The sequence below is a fragment of the Sus scrofa genome, chromosome 6 (genome assembly GCF_054392235.1).
Source record: "Sus scrofa isolate SSC_HxYL_T2T_F1_AM1 chromosome 6, Sscrofa_HxYL_maternal_Yorkshire_Landrace_v2.0, whole genome shotgun sequence".
NCBI classification, from domain to species: Eukaryota; Metazoa; Chordata; class Mammalia; order Artiodactyla; family Suidae; genus Sus; species Sus scrofa.
In genome coordinates, this window is record NC_139388.1 from 33,501,880 (window position 1) to 33,522,917 (window position 21,038).

Here is a 21,038-nt window from a genome sequence, read left to right on the forward strand (position 1 = left end):
CCAGGCTAGGGGTCTAATGGGAGCTGTAGCCACTGGCCGATGCCACAGCCACAGCAACACACGATCTGAGCCGCATCTGTGACCTACACCACAGCTCACGGCAACGTCGGATCCTTAACCCACTGAGCGAGACCAGGGATCGAACCCACGACCTCATGGTTCCTAGTCAGATTCGTTAACCACTGAGCCACGATGGGAACTCCAAACTTCAGCTTTCTTATGACTACTCCTTACATGACATATCTATGATAGATATGATCTAAATAATCATACATACCTAAATAATTCACATATACATATACATGTATGAATTATTTAGATTATGATCAATGCAGGCATGTCAAATTAGTGGAGAGATTATATATTACATGATGCTGGGACATTGCATAACTCTTTGTAAAAATTCAAACTAGGATTCCTGTCTTATATGTTACCAAAATAAGCTAAAACAAGAGTCTACTTTTTTATCAATCAAATTGACAAAGAGTTTTAAAAAGTTATTTTGCCCAATATTGTTAAGGAGACACAGGGAAGGAAGTAGTTTTATATTCTGCTGTTGGAGTATAAAATAATACAATCCAACTGGTCTTAAAATTTGCACATAATTATTTCATGCCTAGGTATTTATTCTAAAGAAAAAAATCATAGGTATATGCAAAGATTTAACTATAAACACATTATTGTTTAAATAGTCCCAAACTGAAAAATACCTAAACGCCCAATAATTGGGTATTAAATTATAATGCATATACATATGTATCATATAAATATATACATAGAATGAGAAAGCCCTCAAAAATGTTGTGAAATATTCTTTAATGACATAGAAAGATTATTATGATATAGTAAATAAAAGCTTACAAAATTGTATATACATTTTAACTTCACTCATTGAAATAATACATAATATGTATATGCAAAAAAAAAAAAAACAAAAAAAAACCCAAACCCTAAGGTTAACAATTATGTTTCAGTGTTCAACATTATGGGCTTTTTGTTTACTTTCTTTTTTACTAAGCAAAGTAAGAACAGTTAAAAATTCATTAAGATGTTAAGATTATATACACACACACATACACACAATGTCATATTACTCAGCATAAAAAAGAATGAAATTTTGCCATTTGCAGCAAGATGGATGGACTTGGAAGATATTATGCTAAGTGAAATATGTCAGACAAAGACAAATACCGCATGATATCACTTACATGTGGAATCTAAAAAATACAACAAACTAACAACAAACAAAGAAGCAGGCTCATAGAGAACCAACTAGTGGTTGTCAAAATGGGAAGAAGGAAGAGGGGAGGAGCAACATATGGGTAGGGGGCTAAGAAGTACAAACTATTATGTATAAAATATGCTACAAGGTTATATTGTACAACATGGGGAATATACCCAATATTTTATAATAACTATAAATGGAGTATAACCTGTAAAATTAAAAGTCACTATATTGTACACGTGTAATTTACATACTATTTTACATCAACTATATGTCAATTAAAAAAAAAAAGGTGTCATTTTTGCCTGTTAGTAGAGGCAGATTACTTCAAATGCAATACACAGTATTGGTAAGAATTTGGTGTAAATGAGCATGCACAAAATGTATGCGGCTAATGGTAGTATGGATTGCTACTAACGGCATCATTGTCAACTTGGTAATGCAAACCAAAAGCCTTAAAGACAGAAGTAGAGTTCCCTGGTGGCTCAATGGGTTAAGGATCCTGTGTTGTCACTGTTATGGCATGGGTTCGATCCCTAGCCCAGGGAACTTGTGCATACCATGGGAGTGACCAAAAAACAAGCAAAAAAAATTATTTCCTCTTCTAGGGACTAAGGAAATCATTAGAGACGGATGCAAAAATGCACATGAGAACTCAAATGTCCATTTTTAGGTTGTTAAATAAATTACATCTGTATGAGCCAATATATGTATGAAAAATTACATTGCAAGATACTAGGCCAGTATATTAAAGGCAAAACAGCAAGTATTATGTCTCCTATAATACTGACTTAATATGAAAAATATTTTAGTTTCCCTAAAGTTACCACAACAAATTACCACAAATTGGGTGGTTTAAAACAACAGAAATTCATCCTACCACAATCGAGGCCAGATGTCCAGAATCAGGGTGTTGGCAAGGTAGGTTCCTTCTGCGGACTTTGGAGCATCTGCTTCATGCTTCGCTCCTAGATCCTGGTGGCTACCAGTATTCCTCGGTGTTCCTTGGCTTGAAGCTGCATCACACCAGTCTCTGCATATTGCCTCATGACCCTCCTCCCTCTGTTTCTTATGTCCTCTCCTCTTCTAAGGACACCAGTCAGTGGACTTAGGGCCCACCCTAATCTAGTAAGACTGCATCTAATTTTACCTGCCAAGATCCTATCTCTAAATAAGGTCACCTTCAGAGGTGTTGGGTTGACTTGAACTTTGTAGGACACTATTCAACCGACTATATGTATATAACATACAGATAATAAGACTGGACAGCTATATGAACAGTTATCTCAGGGCGGGTTTATGGATGACTTAAATCTTTTTTTTCTGCTTTTTAAAGTAAATAGCTTATGTACTGGAGTTGCATTTATGTAGAGATTGAGTTCTGAATTTATTGTATGAGGTGAACATTACTTGTAGTCAAAAATCACTCTTTTCCTTCCTACAGCTCAAAATATACAGAATACATCATTTTAGACAAAGTGATCTTCTTTCAAACACGTCCAGCACGGGCAATTCTCTCTCCAGTGCTGGAACATATTATTCACCCTCTGGGTGAGTGCCAGATGAAGCAGTTGGCTTGTGTTTACTATATTTTATAAAAAAGAAAAAAGTCTTCTAAGCTTGACAGTGTAGTTGAACGAGTTCAAGTTAAATGAGTGTGTGATGAGACTCCACTGTGCTACTTTTGTAGTCTGAGGAAAAACAAAGTTCTTTCACATTTACAAAAAACACTACAAACAATAGTGATGATTTAGGAAAGACTAATAAGGCCAAGGGAAAAAAATACTGATTTCCAAAATGGAATTTGTTAAGAGGTTAGGCATATCTCTAAATCTTTCTGGATTTTTTTACAGGTCCAGAGAAAGAAAACTTAAGGCAATGATAATATTGTGGATATAATTATAGCCAACTTCTGTCTTTTGAATTTTTTTCCAAGGTATCCTTCCCTTTTAAAGATTAATGACTATGGTTTCTTTCACAACTGGAATAAGATAAATTACATATAAAAATAAAAAAGTATTGTCATGTACAGAGGCTGACATCATGGGTAGTCAAAGAATATGTTTAATAAAAAATAATTAAACTTCCATTTGCTCTATAGAACATCATAGAAAGTAATTTAATAAATTACAAATGACTTTTTAAGACGTTTGCTCAACTACAGAAAGCAAATTCAGACTACACAAAACACAACTGGTAAATATTGCAAGTGTCCAAAAGAAAAATTGGACTAAGACTTGAATCATGAAACCTGAAACAAGGGCTATAAATACAAGGCAATAACAGCTATAATTCTTTTAGTAACTACCAACACGTACTTGGATATCCTTTCGACTGTAACTTTAGTATTATGTAATTCTACTGATTTCTTTTTTTCTTATAACCCTTAACTTTACATAACCATGTCTGCAAGTTTTTTCTTTTTAAGATGACAGCTGGACAACTTTTCCCAAATCAGTACTAGATAGACGTGTCCTGAAACCCAAGAGAATGTTTAAAGTTAATATTAGCCTTAATGCTTTGAAAACTGCAATTGCCTTATTACATAGAAAGAGAATCACTAAGATGTTAACCAAATTCATTGATCATAATTAGGAAAATACTTTATCTCATAAATTTGCTATAAATTTGATTTTAGTGACAAGATCTAGGGCTTTTTTTTCTCTTTTTATTTTAAATTGGAGACAGAAAGGAATGAAGATCATGTGGGTAGAACTAGAGGGAGAGAAGGGAAATATGTGTGGTGCTGAAATACTCCAACGGCAAACTAAGTTAACTGTGTTTGAAAAACTTTGGCTATCTCATAGGTGTATTCTAGTTAAACAAAAGTGCAATACTGCAAAGGGAAGATACTAAATACGTAATAGATCATTTCCATGATGAAGAATTACTACCCACTTCTCCTGGATGGGCGTTATAGTGACTATTGCTAAGACATTGCATAAAGGACTATCAATTCAAAGTACTATTTGGGGAGAATACAAAAATCAATACAATCCCAATGGAACTTAGATAATTTTGCAAATACATATAACACTGTTTCTCTAATAAGGGGTTAGTTATTTTACATACAGAAACATAATTTACTGGTCAAGATCTTGCAAAATCCAATATAATTGCTTAATTCATGACAAAGCAACAGAGTTCTATCAAAACATACTGAAAGTTATTTTTCCTGTGGGAGAGAAGTGGCGTAATTTTCTCCCCTAAATTTATTCCCTCAGAAACTTTATCACTGACTTATATAAGTACCAGAAAAAATGCTAATGCTTATCTCTCCTTAGGATGTAAATGATATTTTATATCCAATTCAGTTCTAATTATTTTAACTGTATATGAAGGTGAACCCGGACCTCTACCTTGTCAGAATAATAGCAGCTTTAGCAGGAGAAATTGTATCACAAATCAAATATGAGACACATTTTACATGGTAAAGGGTTCTAAGATATTGATCAGAAGCCTTGGGCTTCATTTTTGTGGTTTACAGGAATAATGTGTATTTTTTGAGATTATTCAAAGTGCATTTTCAAAATGGGCAACTCAGTATATTTAATATAAACTGATAACCCAACACTGATTCTGGGCAACATTTAGTCTGCTTATAACCTAGAAACTCAAAATGAATTTAGACTATCTGCATATTACTTTACCCTACTATCTGTTAATTTTGGAATATTTTTCAGACATAAAACACAAATAGAAACCTACACAAATAAAGCAAACAAACAATTTCTTTTACATGAAGTATGCTGTGTTGAAAGTTCTTTTCAGTGGCATTTCATGAGTTTGCCTTTTCTGAACCCTGGAAACAGACATTACTCATCTGAGACATAATTATTTCTAATAGGAGGCCAAACTTCAAAGAGTTAAAACTAAGTATGTCAAGAGGGTGCCAAAGTCACATGACACAGGATTATTTTATGACTTATTTTTTTACTGACTTTGGAGTTAAGCTCAGCAAAAAGCAAGTCATATTTCTTGCCAGATTAACATGATATATAGGATGTGTTTAAAAAACCCCTGAAAACAAGTATAGAATTAGAAACGAATGTAAACTTCCTAAACTAACTCAGCTGAGGTAACAGGTAGCCAGTTAAATTGGCTGATTGGGAAACTTATTTCTTCTTTAAAACACACTTGTACCTGAATTGGAAATATCAGCAGTGCATCACAACACTAGAGCATTTTCATGTAATTAAAGCAATGGATGGTGATGTAGATTCTACAGCTTTCATGACATTCATTAGCTGCCCAAATTATTGCTGAGTTTTGATCTGTAAATTATAGGTGTCAAGGAGGCTGTAAAACTATATTCAAATTAAATCAGTAATATGCATAAAGTATTCTGTGTTCACTGCAAATATATTAAATATACAACTCTTATTGAGCATAATTTTCATAAAATTAACCCCCAACAAAATTATAATGCCTTTTGTTGTAATTTTACACCTTTATGTATTTGATAGTACATACGAGTTCGGAAACTTATGAATCTTAAGAAATATTACATGCAAAACGTCTCTGAAAGCAGTTTGCACTTCTAAACAAATAACTGAAATGTTCGGTCAGTAAGTTATTGATGCACTCAACACTGGGGTATTTACAATTAATAATTAAAGAAAAAAAATCCAAAATCAGTTCATAATTTAAGTGCGGTCTGGGAATCAGTCTTCATTACTAGACTCTGAATCCTCGGATGATGATGATGTACTATCAGATCCAGAGGAAGCATCGGCTTTCTCTGAACCCTCATCTGTGCTGTTTTCATTGAGAGGACTCGGTTCAGTTCCTCCTTTGTCTTCCTGATCTCTAGCTCTGGAATCTTCTTCCTTTACTTCTACAGACTTAGACGAGCCTAAGTCATTGTTTTTGTTTTTCTGTACATCAAAAGTATTGGACTGGGACAAAGTTGGAATATGAAGATTAAGGCCTGGAGTGAGAAGCATCCCTGGATAAAGTATATTAGATAGTAAGAGTGGGTTAAGAGCTAAGGGGTTGGCAGCTGCAGCTGTATTTAATGCAGCAGTAGAGGATGTTGAAGGAGAACTTGACACAGAGTTTTCTCCACCATTCTCTGAAGTTTGGCTCTCTGTCCTTTCTTTTTTTCCTTCTAGCTCCTTAGAGTCATTTCCCTTTTTTTCTTCTGTTCCAGATTCTGTAGGCTTTGTCAGGACTCCTCCCATGCCCAACAGATTTGGCAATCCAGTCATTCCTGACAGCAGCATGGGGAACATGGCGGCCACGTTTTTAGCTTCTCCTCCAGAAGAAAGGCCAGCAGGCATTCCCATCAGCCCTGCAGTCACCTGCAGTGACTGCAAGTTTTGTAGGTTTTGTTGTAAGGCCTGAAGTGTTGTGAGATCCACACCTGGAAGTAATCCATTGGCTAACAAAGGATTGCCTGAAATACTGGTGGCAGATGCAGCCGCTGCTGCCGCTGTGGCCTTCGCAATTCCACTTTTAGGCCGTCTCCCTCGCCTGCTTACTTCCTCTCTCACAACAGGACCAGTGAGAATACGTTCATACATACTTTCTGGAAGAAATCCCTAGGGAAAAAAAAAAAAATCCATAATAGCTCTATTAAAATAAAACCAATACCTATTAGCTTGTGATATAAATAAGCTATTAAAATAGTTTATAATTCATTAACTTATTCTATATTGATATAACATAACCAATTCCTCCATTTCATCTATTTTTAAGCAGTGGCTTCAAACAGCTTTTCCATGTCTCACTTTATCATAGGAGAGCATAAAGAGGCTTCTGACCCTCTTTTATACTGTGAGGCATAAGTTTGTACAATAGTTCTGAAAAACAGAAGGTCAAAGAAATTTTTTCATGAGGGTCATTACTGCCATGCCCTTACATTTTTTCACATCACCAACTGCTCTAGGAGACTAAAGAAGCACCCCTCTTCAATCTGGAAGAAGAATAAGGAAAGGACGGAAGAAGTAAGTAAAGATTAAAATGAAATGCTTCACATGACTCTTGTGACGATCGCCTTGGGAATAAAGGAGATGGAGCCAAGCTGAAAAAATATGCTCAACAGGGGGAAAAATCAGTTGGCTCAGAAGAGCAGTGGCACTTGCAGACCGAGAAGCTTGTGATATAAATAAGCTATTAAAATACGTTATAATTCATTAACTTATTCTATATTGCTATAACATAACCAATTGCTACTTTCTTGTAATTGTCCTATGATTTATTTTGGCGGCGGGGCGGGGGGACGACTCAAAACTTCTAGAAGAAAAAAAAAAAAGCCCCAACTCCAAAAAGTTTTAGTTTAGTTTAGAATCGCTAGACCATCCCTGTCCAAAATAATGTAAGCCACATATGTCATTTAAAATTTTCTAGGGAGTTCCCGTTGTGGCGCAGTGGTTAACGAATCTGACTAGGAACCATGAGGTTGCGGGTTCGATCCCTGGCCTTGCTCAGTGGGTTAAGGATCCAGCGTTGCTGTGGGCTGTGGTGAAGGTTGCAGACGCAGCTTGGATCCTGCGTTGCTATGGCTCTGGCATAGGCCGGTGGCTCCAGCTCCGATACAACCCCTAGCCTGGGAACTTCCATATGCCGCTGGAGCGGCCCAAGAAATAGCAAAAAAAGACAAAAAAAAAAAAATAAATAAAATAAAATAAAATAAAATTTTCTAGTAGCTACAACACAAAAGGTAAAATATGTAATATGAATTTCAGCAACACAGTCTATTCAACATTAACAAAACCATGATAATTTCTGGAGTTCCTGTAGTGGCACAGTGGAAACCAAACCAACCAGGAACCATGAGGTTGTGGCTTCGATCTCTGGCCTCACTCAGTGGGTTAAGGATCCAGCGTTGCCGTGAGCTGTGGTGTAGGTCGCAGATGCGGTTCGGATCTGGCATGGCTGTGGCTCTGGCGTAGGCCGGCAGCAATAGCTCCAATTAGACACCTAGCTTGGGAACCTCCATATGCCAAGGGTGAAGCCCTAAAAACACAAAAGACAAAAGTGTAACTTCAATATGTATTCTGTGAATATTATTGAGATATTTTATATATTTTTTCCAAACCAAGTCTCAAAATCCAAAACCAGTGTTTCACACTTAGAACACATCCTACTCCAGGCCAGCCACATTGCATAATTTTCCAATGTATTGATGGATCCTTAGTATACTCCCAATTTCGTTATTACTACATTATGATGAATGACCTGATATATACATCTTTCCCCATATCTTTGGTTATTTGTTGTAGCATTACTCAAATAGTATCTTAGAGGTTAAAACAAACACAGGTCAGTATATATTGCTTCTGCACTCTAACTCAACAAGCATCTCAGAAATTTATAATATATTCTGCAAAATAAAAATTGGGAACTAAAAAAACACTATTACATATTCATGCAGTATTTTATTAATTCTTAACCTAAAATTTAATCTAAGATATCATCACACGGCATCTAATTTTTTAAATGATGTCTGAATTGGTATTTATGAAATACTCACAGACTGCTTAACTACATCTCCCCATTCAGGAGCTACTCCATATTCTGCATTTTCTTTTAGGAATCGACACAAATCTTTCAAAGGGGGAGCAAATGCACCTCCAACCTATAAATGAAAAACAGATTGTTAAGACACTTAAAGGCACTATTAAATATGAAGAGACATTGCTTGCTTTTATACTGTGATGTAGAGTTTACTCCTTTAAAACACATGCATTTTTTGGCCCACCTCTGACAATCTTTATAATATTAAAAAAAGACTACCACAACCCATAGGAACTATTAATATATAAACATGTGCTAATATAAATTTTAAATGGTTTTAAGTAGAGTTACTGGAACAGTAAAATAAATAACTACCATTTACTGTGAAATACTTATGCTGGATAGGCAGCATAGCCTAGTTAAAAGTATATACTTGGGAGTCAGACTTACCAACTATATGTACTTGGGCAAATCTGTAAATCTCTTTGCGCCTCAGTTTTCTGATCTGCAAATGGGGATAATAACAATACTTCCCTCACAGGACTTTATGAAGATAAAATGAGATAACTCAAGTACCTTAGAATAGAGACTAGCACATAATAAATGCCTTATTATTATAATTATATGCCAAGTCTTGTGGTAAGGACTTTAAGTATGTAATTTATTTTAGTACTCGCTACATCCATTTGAAATAGTATTATTTCTATTTTTCAAAAGAAGGAACTAAGGCTCAAAGAAGTTATATAAGTTGCCTAAAGCTAGTCGGTGTTAGGATCAGCTTTCAAACTCAGGTCTCGAAAACTCATGTGTTTTATCTGCTATGTAAATAGAAGCCCTAAAAGTATAAAAAAAAATATATCCTTCAAAATGACTTAGTTTTAAATGATTTGGACCTACCGGTTTAATGTTCCTTTGGAATTTAAAGGTATTTCTTGTATAATTCCTTTCTACACCTTTTTGTATGAATACATACTATACCTTGTTAGGACACAGACAGGGTTTAGTATGTCCAGTTATAAGACCTATAGTTATTTTTATCTATTTGCTATAGTCTTTAGTCTCTCAGGTTTCTATTGCCATTTCCTTATTATCCCCTTCATTAAGCTCCAGTTTAAACTGGAGGCCCTCTGTGGAGTTCATAGGGATTTAGCAGGTAGATTCTCTTCCTGAGTAACCCATCAACCCGTAAGTTGGTACTCTAGAAACTCTGAACATTAAAGAACTCTACAAACTAAGGGTAATGAGCAATTAAAAAAAATTGTTGCCTTTTCTTAAAACTGGCTAAGACAAATTTATTCATACCTAGAAATGCTAATTTTTGTTATAAGATGAAGGGCAAAGATTTGGAACACAATCTATGCAAGCAAAAAATTAAGTAAAATGCAACTAAAATGTCATCTTGTTCTTTCTCTGCTGTATCTATGATACTACTTTAAAGTGCTAACAAAAGCTGAATAGCTGTCTCTACAAAATTGGGAAAAAAATCAGTATTAATTTTAATAAACTAGTGCATACAATAATATTAAGATAATATTCAGATATTAAGATATTAAGATAATTTTTAAAATAGTTATCTTCCAATTTCAGTATTTCTTCTGAGAAATTCAAGTGATTTCATATATTTTTATACTAGCAGTGAGGTCATTTAACAGAGCAAAACAGAACTAGGAAATTAACATGACCTATGTGGGGTAATTTAATTTGTGACAGAACGAACTCAATGAGAAATTTGCTATTCTTATTCTAAGGCCATTTCTTACTCTCTTACGTATTTTGTGGCTTGCTCATCAGAATGAAAAACTATAAAAATAGCAAAGCTTATAAACTTAGTAAAGTGTGCCACAAGTGTTTTATCATTTACTTTGAGAGTTAAAAGAGACATATACCACTCTAAACATAAACAGAAAAAAACTGGAGGAAACAGACGTTGAGCCACATTCAGTTCAGAAATAAACTCTGGAAAAACCTGACTCTTATCATTCATCAACCAGTAAAGCAAGATGATAAGTGCAGGGGTACCAGTAGTCTATAAGCTACCTCTGTTTAGAACATTTTGTTTATATCTATCAGAAAATTATGAAACATGCTCATTTTGATAGAACAAGACACTTCACGGCCAAATGATGAAAAATTACATGATAAACAAATCTATGATGCCTGTGATGAGAATAGGGTCCCCTTTCAACAGTTTCGCAACCTTTGCACTACAGATAGTTCGATTGGTGCTGTGGGGATTGTGCTATAGGAGGTTTAGCAGCATTCCTGGCCTCTACCCACTAGGTGCCAAGAGCATCCACCCCCTGCTTACGACCTCCCCGTTCCAGGATTGTGACTACCAAAAAAGTCCCCAGCCATTGCCAGATGTCCCCTGGAGGACAAGGTTGCCCTCTCTTGAGAGCCACTGCCTTAGATAGTGCCACTGCTGAGACACAGATATGTGAAGTAACTTGCTTATTTCATTCAACAGCTGAGGCAAAAATGTGGAATTGGAAATCAGATTTTATAAAATTGTAGCCATGCCTTTTCTCACAGATCTGCTAGCTTTAACCCATTTCTAGATCTGTTCTAAAACACTGCATAATGAAATAGTGTTCCAGAGATCTCTTAAACAATGACTCAATATGAAAAATTAATTTAAAAATATCAAATACCTTTCTGGCATTTCTTCTGTTAATTAGCTGAACACGTTCTTCTCCAGTGAGACTATTAACATCTAATTTATTGGGGTTTCTGCAACGATGCCTTTTTTGTTTGGGTCTCCCCTCATGGAGCTGCACTCTCTGAAATATATAAAGAAACAGCTTTAAAAGCTTTAACTTTGCAAACGTTACAAATAAGCTGATCCAAGTAATTTAGTCCTATGAAATTGAAGCTATATGTTACATATAAGATAAATACATAAATAAATTACATACAGTTGACTCATTTGAACAATACGGGTCTGAACTGTGCAAGTCCACTTAGATGTAGTTTTTTTTCAATACATACATACTATAGCAATACATAATCTGTAGCTGGTTGAATCTGAGGGTGTGGAACTAAGGAAACAGGTCCAATTGTAAAGTTCTACTCGAATTTTCAGCTGTGGGGGGGTGGTATACGCCAGTACCCCTAACCCTTGCATTGTTTAAGGGTCAACGGTTTATTATATATTGAGGATTTCTATTATATCATATATCTTCAATATATGACATATATAATATTGAAAACTCTACCCATTAGTTATACCTTCAAAATATTTAAAATATGGGAATTCCTGTCATGGGGCAGCAGAATTGAATCCGACAGGAACCATGAGGTTGTGGGTTTGATCCCTGGCCTTGCTCAGTGGATTAAGGATCTGGTGTTGTCATGAGCTGTGGTATAGGCTGGCAGCTGTAGCTCCAATTAGACCCCTAGCTTGGGAACTTCCAATATGTCGTGAGTGCGGCCCTAAAAAAGCAAAAAAAAATTTAAAGTATAAATTTTTTTATATTTTATTTTTTGGCTGTGCCCACGGCATGTGCAATTCTTGGGCCAGGGATTGAACCAGTTCCACAGCAGCGAACTGAGCTGCTGCAATGACATCTGATCCTTAACCTGCTGTAGCACAAGAGAACTCCTAAAGTTTAAATATTTTTATTTTTAATAATAATAATAATGTTGTAGTTTCCACTGTGGTGCAGCAGGTTAAGGATCCAGCATTATCTCTGCGGTGGCTCAGGTAGTTGCTGAGGCATGGGTTGATCCTTGGCCTGGTGCAGTGGGTTAAGGATCTGGCATTTCTGCAGCTGTGGTGTAGGTTGCAGCTGTAGCTCAGATTTGATCCCTGGCTCAGGAACTTCCACATGCCGTGCACATGGCCAACCCCCCACCCCCACCCCAATTATTACCAATAATGCTGGAGCAGCTTCATCAGCTTTTCTCCTGATGAATTTCACCGGAAATATCAGATTTTCTCGGTGCTCTGACAAGTTATATTTATACTGGTGGCTTTCATTTCTCTTCATATCACCAACAGACTTTTTTTTATCTCTCTCATATAATTGTCACAATACTCAAAGATCTTATTCTTACTTTACAAATGGGAATCAAGGCCCAGATAGGTTATCTTACTCAAGGTCATGTAGCTAGCAACTGGCAATATGTGACAATAAAAACTCTTTCCATTAAACCATGCTGCTCACCTCTGTTAAAAACTGTTAACAAAGTAGGGCTTGATGTTTGTAGTCATTTCTAGCCAAGGAAAAATTCCAAGAGACTAAAAACTTACTCTTTTATCATCCACCAGTCCTATGTCAGCTCTATTGTCTAGCTTTTCCCAAATACTTTACTCTGCCTAGGTGGAGTAATTATTCTTTTATTGTGGCATTCTATACTCACCACTGATAGAGTATATACATTATGTTATAATCACTTTATTGTGGAGATACTACAGTAGAGTGTGAGATTCAAAAAACCATCAATGTAAAGTGCCCTTGGGAAATCCTACCAATCATCATCTTGTATTCTTTATTCCAACAAATGCTGTTTATAAAAATGTTTTAAAATCTTAATAATAAAGTTATATAGAAGATTTTGATAAAAGATTTGCAGTGAAAATGATGAATGGCTGTAAATTTAAAAAATTAATAAAGATCTGGGAATTCCTGTCAGTGGCTCAGAGGTAATGAACCCAACTAGCATCCATGATGATGTGGGTTTGATCCCTGGTCTTGCTCAGTGGGTTAAGAATCCAGCGTTGCTGTGAGCTGTGGCATAGACTGGCAGCTGCAGCTCTGGTTCGATCCCTAGCCTAGGAACTTCCATATGCCATGGGTGTGGCCCTTAAAAGACAAAAAAAAAAAAAAAAAAAAGAAATTAATAAAGAATCCTTTGCAGAGGCAAGAGAAAGGTATAAAATCTTCAGAGATAAGTCCCTGAAGCTTACATTGTTCATTGTTTTATCCTAAATCCCCTAAAATTGTAACTAACAGAGTAGGTGCTAAATAAAAATTTATTGACTGAATAAATGGTTTGTTTTTTTTTTTCCTAACATGTTAAGCAGTTATAAGGTTAAAGTAACAATCTTATTATTTTTAGAATTGTAATATTTATTGGGAGTTCCCATCGTGGCTCAGTGGGTTATGGATACGGCGTTGCCATGAAATGTGGTGTAGGTCACAGGTGCAGCTCGGATCCCAAGTTGCTGTGGCTGTGGTGTAGGCCAGCAGCTGTAGCTCTGATTCAGCCCCTAGCCTGGGAACCTCCATATGCCATGGGTGCGGCACTAAAAAGCAAAAAGCAAAAAAGAATTGTAATACTCATTCTATGATTGCTCATCTTACTGAAAACCCCTCCCCTCATCATTATAAGAGATTTTTTTTTGGCTTTTTAGGGCAGCAGGTGCGTCATATGGAAGTTCCCAGGCTAGGGGCAGAATCAGAGCTGTAGCTGCTGGCCTACACTATAGCCACAGCAACTTCGGATCTGAGCCAGATCTTCAACCTATACTGCAGTTCATGGAAATGATGGATCCTTAACCCATTGAGCAAGGCCAGGGATGGAACCTGTACCTTCATGGATCTTAGTCAGGTTCGTAACCCGCTCAGCCACAGTTGGAATTCCAATCTGGCTTTTTTTTTTTTTTTTTTTAAATGGCAATAATAAGCAAAGCATATTGAGAATTTTTGACATCTTTTGAAAAAACTAGGGATATGAAAGGCATTCAAAAGCCCAAACTGAGCCACTCTGTTTTAGACTACCAGGTTATCTCTTGGTGACAACTATAGCAATGTAAAATACTAAATATATAGTACATATATGAGTGTGTGTGTGTGTGTGTGTGTATATATAAAATAGTCATTTTCTTGGGACTGGAGCTTTTGTGGTTCTTTTGCATGAAAAAAAGGTAATTATCTTTTTTCTATTATATAACAACCACTTTATCTTTATACAGCACTTTTTAGTATTTGAAAGATTTTCTTTCTTTTTCTTTTTTTGGCTGGACCTGCAGCATGTGGAAGGTCCCATGCCAGAGACTGAACCCATACCATAGCAGTAACCTGAGCCACAGCAGTGACAACACTGGATCCTTAACCCACTGAGCTACCAGTGAACTGATTTTAATTTTTTAATCACTGACTCAATAAATATTTTTAAGGAGCAAGATACCATTCTCTGAACCAGGAATTATGTTCTAAGTCCTGGGGATACAAAGTGAATAGGACATAGTCCTTAAGAAGCTCATGGGGTAATGGAGAATTTCACTGGTTTTCCAATTAATCTTCGTAACAGAGGCAATCAGAACAGGTCTGCTAACGTCACTGTACTAAGGACATGCCATTACTCATTTACCTTATAAAATGTACAGAAATATTAAGGGAGATGGGCACAAAATTTGGTACATCAGCATCTGAGAGTAAAGTATTACCAAATGAAATGACAGATTTCTATGGGTAAGAAAGCCATATGCCCAGTAAATAGAAAGTACTTCAGAGGATAAGGAAAATGCAAACAAATATAACTGTTCTCATCTTTGATTAATACAAACCATGCGTCTGGAGAGAAACAGAAGCTATATTTTTATAACTTGAATAAAATCATAAGAGTGATCATTTGGACACTGGATTTAAAGCTTATTAGCTGTGTGGCCTTGCACTATTTAAAGTTCCAGTTCTTTCTTAACAATGCCATTCTGATAAAAATTGGGGGGTGCTAGATGAGATAATGCATGCTAAGTGCTAAGTACAAAGCCAGGCACACAGCTAAGTCTCAACAAATGTGCATTATGATTGTTTTTTATTAATTTAAAATAAACTCCTTGAGGGAAGGGATTGGAAGTTTTATACCTTTATCTTCATGGGGTCTATCATAGTACCCTATATGTGAGAAGTGATTTTTATTACTTTTAACACTTTTTGAATGCAGATGGGAAAATGGAAAATGACACTGCATTGTATCATGGGAAAGATGGTCATTATTTGGTTTCTGCTAATTTTCCTAAATCTTGGGCAGAACACATATTTAACATAATGAGAGAATATACGCTTCATCATTATAGGTGTGACAAATCATAGAAATAAATCACCAAGATTTGTAAGGTATCACCTACAGGAATAAAAGCTCCTAAATCTTCCACATAACCTGGGTGCTCCTTAAGCCATTTTTCCAAATCCTTTCTCTTCGGTGCATCATCGCCTGCAAGTCTTGTCCCATCCTTAAGATTAATAACTGGAACTGGACTTTCTGTATCAGGAATTCCTTGAGATTGTGTATAGGACAGTGCTGGATTTATCCCTGTAGAAATCTGTGAGGTGGTTAAGCCTAAAGCAACCTGTAGAAAAACACCAAATGAAAAAATTTTATTTCCATGCTTTACCTTCTTGATTTTGGTCCAATGAAGCAATTCTTTTTGAACAGGAAAAAGAAAAGGCTGTTTAAAATTCTGCTAAATCTTTCAAATTGAAAATTTCCATGAGTCTTGGCCCCTGTTGGATTCTACTGAGATAGAATCTAAAACTCCTAATTCCTAGTTATCTTTATTATTTCACAAAACAGCAATATGTAATATTAGGCAAGATTGAATTTTAGACATGGTTTTTAAGCATTCCTTTACTTACATGATTAGGTGGTTTATTTCTGTTAAAAAAGAGGATGTCAACACCTTCCACATTCTTCCTCCGTCCTCGCCTTTTTTTGACTACAGGCTGGTTGTCTAATATAACTCCATTGGCACCAAGGGTTGACTGAATAGGAGTACCTAACACAAAACACAAAAGAGTGATGAAAATCTAGTTCTTAAAGTAAAAGTAATCACTTTTCTAAACATATAGATGTTCTTACTTTAGATATCCTAAATCAAGTAATTCTTGAAGTAAAAATATCATCCCATTTCCATTTAAAACCTAGGAGATGGAGTTCCCGTTGTGGCTCAGTGGTTAACGAATCTGACTAGGAATCATGAAGTTGCGGGTTCGATCTCTGGCCTTGCTCCGTGGGTTAAGGATCCGGCGTTGCCCTGAGCTATTGTGTAGGTTGCAGATGAGGCTCGGATCCTGCATTGCTTGGCTCTGGCGTAGGCCAGTGGCTACAGCTCCAATTAGACCACTAGCCTGGGAACCTCCAGATGCCGTGGTAGTGGCCCTAGAAAATGCAAAAAGACAAAAAACAAAAACAAACAAACAAAAAACCCTAGGAGAATTGTAATCTAGGCCTCTTTCAACTTTTGACTTGTCTCCTCAGTCTCCCCCCTCCCCCCAATATTCACACATCTTTTGTTCCTTCCACTTTTAGAGGAAGAACCATGCCTTCACCCCCTTTGAACCCATTAACTCCTGATTTTTCTAAAAGTTTGTTTTATCATTTATCTTTGCTTCTTTTGTGCCAAAATATCTTATTCTACATTAGATGCTTATCAACACGACCCAACTCAAACAAAAAATAAACTTCTTTCAGTTTTTTCATAACCTCTGACCTTTCTCACTCATTTCAGTAGGTACTCAATAATAAAAAATGTCTTTAAGTTCCATGCATTTTTTTCCACTAAACACATATTTATCGAACAACTATGTACAAAGAATCACTGTGATAGTTTGGATAAGTAAGACAGTTCCTGTCCCTGAAAGAGTACATAATCTACAACCCTCTCAGAAAATATTATTAAAAGTGAGATGTTTGCTTAAAAAATGCTTCACAATTTGCAGTGAGAAATTATTTTCAATCATTCAAGGAGAAAACTGCATATCCCTAAAGACATTTCCCTTCGGCTGGCTGTGGAACCTAGTAAAAATCATTCTCACGTTTCAGTTTCAAAAAGTACCTTAATTCATATGGAAAGGAATGACTAATTAAAAATCATCCTGGCATTTGAAAGCACTTAGGAATGAGATGTAACATTATAAGAAAAAACAAAAGCTTATTATTTCATTATAATCAGGTTAATTATGAAACTATTTGAAAATACTTTCACAATATTTCCTAAAGAACTTCTCGTGGCTTCCTATTCCAGTATGGATGAAATGACTTACATCAACCCTCAATCCTGAACGACCGCCAACCCCAATCCCTGTCCCAGTTCAATTTTTTTTGGGGGGGGAGGGTCTTTTTAGGGCCACACTTGACACATATGCAAGTTTCCAGGCTACGGGTCAAATTGGAGCTGTAGCCACTGGCCTATGCCGCGGCAATGCCAGATCCAAACCGTGTCTGCGACCTACACCGCAGCTGACGGCAATGCCAGATCCTTAACCCACTGAGCAAGGCCAGGATTCGAATGTGTGTCCTCATGGATGCTAGTCAGGTTTGTTTCTGCTGAGCCACAATGGGAATTCCCAAGTTCACTTTTTGATGCTGCCCGTTATTTAGATTCACCTTTCCTAAGCAGGCTGTGATCTTATACAAATCTCTCTCCAGTAAGAATTCACACAGTACCTGGGTTAGTCTTATCCCAAAGCCACACTATTTTTCTGACATCAACTCTCTGGTTCATGCTTCCCCTTGACTTTCTCTCGATGTCATTTTCCAGAAAGACCACTATCTAATATGACTTACAAATTCTGTTCAACTCTGCCTCTTCCACCAGACTCTGCCCCGTTTCTAGACAAAAGTGACTTCGCTTTCCTCCAATACTTATTAACTATAATGCTCTGTGGAGGAAAACATATTATTTTGCTTTTAACGTAGCATCTAATATTTAACACACAGATCTAGTCTACCAAGCAGCCGAAAGGCAGAAACCATCTTGTTTCTTTTCCTTTCCCTTGATTGCTGTTACAGTGCTACATAAAAAAGAAAAGTACTTAATTAGAAATGACATTTTCCTTATTAATAAGAAATGTTCTTTTTTTTTTAAATGAAAGTGTTTGATGACTCTTAAAGGTTAGATGAATATCTTCAGGCGATCCCAGGAGGCCCTCATGAAATCGCTTCCATACAAAGAAGGCACACTCAAGAGTGCTGAGAATCACTAATCATACCCTTCCATCCCTTGCCCTAATTAACCATGGCCATGTGGCTCTAGCTCTTCTGCTCACTGTTTTCCTCCGTCTATCTCCCATCACGGGGGTTACAGGGAAAAGGTGGAATCCTTCGAAGGCCCATCAGCCTCCAAGAGCTATCAGAGTTTCACTGAACTTAAACTCACTGCACGTAGTCATCAAGAAAGCTGACCTCTGTGGAAGCTACAGACGACCTACTGACAATGTGACAATTGTGGAAGACCATCGTCGATGCTTCCTCATGTTTAATCCACTCCACACAGAAGCCAAGGGAGACTTTAAGCTGACAGATGAGTGCAAATCTGATCTGGCCAGCTTCTTATAATGACTTATCATCACCCTTAAGACCCAATTCCAGATCCCTCTAGTGACTACAAAGCCAAGACTCTGGAAGAGTTTCCCAGCTCAAACTGAGGCCATCAACGCACCCCTCAGGTTTAGGCTTTTCTTCAATCCACGGAACTCTCCAAGGACCTTTCTCCCTCAGCCTTTTGCAAGTGCCTTGGCTTCTACCAGGAACAGTTTTTCTCCCTCTCTTCACCAATCTAACTCGCCAGTGCTGGCTACCAGGGGTTCTTAAAACACAGTATGATCAGACTTTGTAGATCATTATTAGTCTGATGGAAGGAAACCCGTATCTCAATGATTTTACTATTTTAATATACTTTTCTATTATCACGCATGAAATTGAGTATCTTTTGTACTCCCACTCCTCTGAACTGCATATTCACAGCTTTTGCCAATTGTTTTTCCTGTTTTTATTGATTCATTATATTGATATGAGGGACTTTTTGCGCTTTAAGTAACTAAAAGTTGCTAAAAAGTTAAAAGTAAAAAAAGTTTAAAAAACTAAAAAAAGTTAAAACTAAAAGTTAAAACTAAAGTACTTTGTTTACCTCAAGTAACTAAACTTTTGTTTTAGAAATAGTGTTCCCAGAATACTCTTTGTTTTTGACTTTTTGTGCTTTTTCCACTGCATATAGTTTCTATAGTTTTGGATTTTAAAAAATTAAGAAAAAAATAGTTTCTATAGTTTCGGATTTTAAAAAATTAAGAAAAAAATAGTTCCTGGATTCTGTACCATTCAAAAAAGGTTCCATGTCTGTGAAATTTTAATAAATAAAAGTTTTCCATGTTTAATTGCAAAAAGAAAGTACTTAATATAATTATCTATGTAAAAACATTTGTATATACACCAAAGTATACACTTTTGAACAAGTCCTATTTGGCCATTTACAAATATACCCTATTTGGCCAATTACATACTACAGTGGCCTTTTTCTTTCTTTTGGGCTGCACCCACGGATATGGAAATTCCCCGGCCATGGATCAAATCCAAGCCACAGCTGAGACCCACACCACAGCTGCAGCAACATCTGATCCTTAACCCAATGCACCAGACTGGGATTGAACCCATTCTGTTGCAGAGACAACATCAGATCCTCAACCCACTGTCCTATAGCAGGAACTTCTTTCCTTAAAAAAATGAAACAAAAAAGCCCCCAGCTACCTTGACCTGTTTCTGAGAGTAATTTTTATAAATATTACTGATTTATTTTAAGCTACAATCTAAACTGGAAAATTTAATCTGTTCTAATCTATAAAGTCTATGTTGTCTTTATCGTAGATGTAATTATAACAATATTAAAAATAGCTTCTTTCTTTTGAATGCCTACTAGGTGCTCTACATTGAACTAAGTTTTTAAAATATTGTCTTCGATTACCAAAAACAGAGCAAACAAAACACAGAGGTATCAAGCCCATTTTATAAATGTGATCAGAAACATTAGGTCACTGGGCCAATGTCACAACAGCTGGTAAATGGCAGAATTCAACCCCCGGCTGTTAGGCTCCACCGTCTTTTGTTTACTATTCCAGGTGGTTTCTGGAATAGGTTTCCTCCTTTCCTCCTTCCTTCTTTTTTCTTTATTTTGCTTTTTACGTCTGGAATAGGTTTCCCTCCTTCCTTCCTTCTTTCTTTTGCTTTTTAGGGCTGTACCCGCAGCATATGGAAGTTCCCAGGTTAGGGACTGAATTGGAGCTATAGTGGCTGGCCTACCCCATGGCCATAGCAATGCTAGATCTGAGCCAAGTCTGCAACCTACACCACAGCTCACGGCAATGCCAGATCCCTGACCCAATGAGTAAGGTCAGGGATCAAATCGGCATTCTCATGGATACTAGGTGGATTTTGTTTCTACTGTGCCACAACAGGAACTTCTGGAAAACGTTCTTTAGTTTTGTCCTCTTTTTGTGATTTATACTATTTTACTGTCCTTTACCAATTAATTTACATTAGATCATGTCTCTTAAAGCTTTTAGATAAAGTGCATGGGGTACCAACAAAAACATAAGGGCTTAGGCTTTGGAATATGAAGAATTATAACAGCATCTAA

At 36.5% G+C, this 21,038-nt stretch overlaps 2 protein-coding genes across 51 annotated transcripts in view; one reads left to right on the top strand and one right to left on the bottom strand.

Moving 5' to 3' along the window:
• Nucleotides 1-21,038, top strand: part of RPGRIP1L (RPGRIP1 like) — a 343,331-nt gene that overhangs the window by 261,254 nt on the left and 61,039 nt on the right. The window lies entirely within an intron of this gene.
• Nucleotides 3,272-21,038, bottom strand: part of CHD9 (chromodomain helicase DNA binding protein 9) — a 242,136-nt gene continuing 224,369 nt past the window's right edge. For all 50 annotated transcript variants that reach the window (XM_084960257.1, XM_084960261.1, XM_021094174.2 and 47 more), the window contains 5 exons: nt 16,267-16,406; nt 15,759-15,980; nt 11,338-11,466; nt 8,703-8,807; nt 3,272-6,768 (listed from right to left, as the gene is read on the bottom strand). In XM_084960257.1, the coding sequence (XP_084816383.1) occupies nt 5,890-6,768; nt 8,703-8,807; nt 11,338-11,466; nt 15,759-15,980; nt 16,267-16,406 (1,475 nt within the window). In that variant the 3' untranslated portion in view covers nt 3,272-5,889. The remainder of the gene's footprint in view (nt 6,769-8,702; nt 8,808-11,337; nt 11,467-15,758; nt 15,981-16,266; nt 16,407-21,038) is intronic.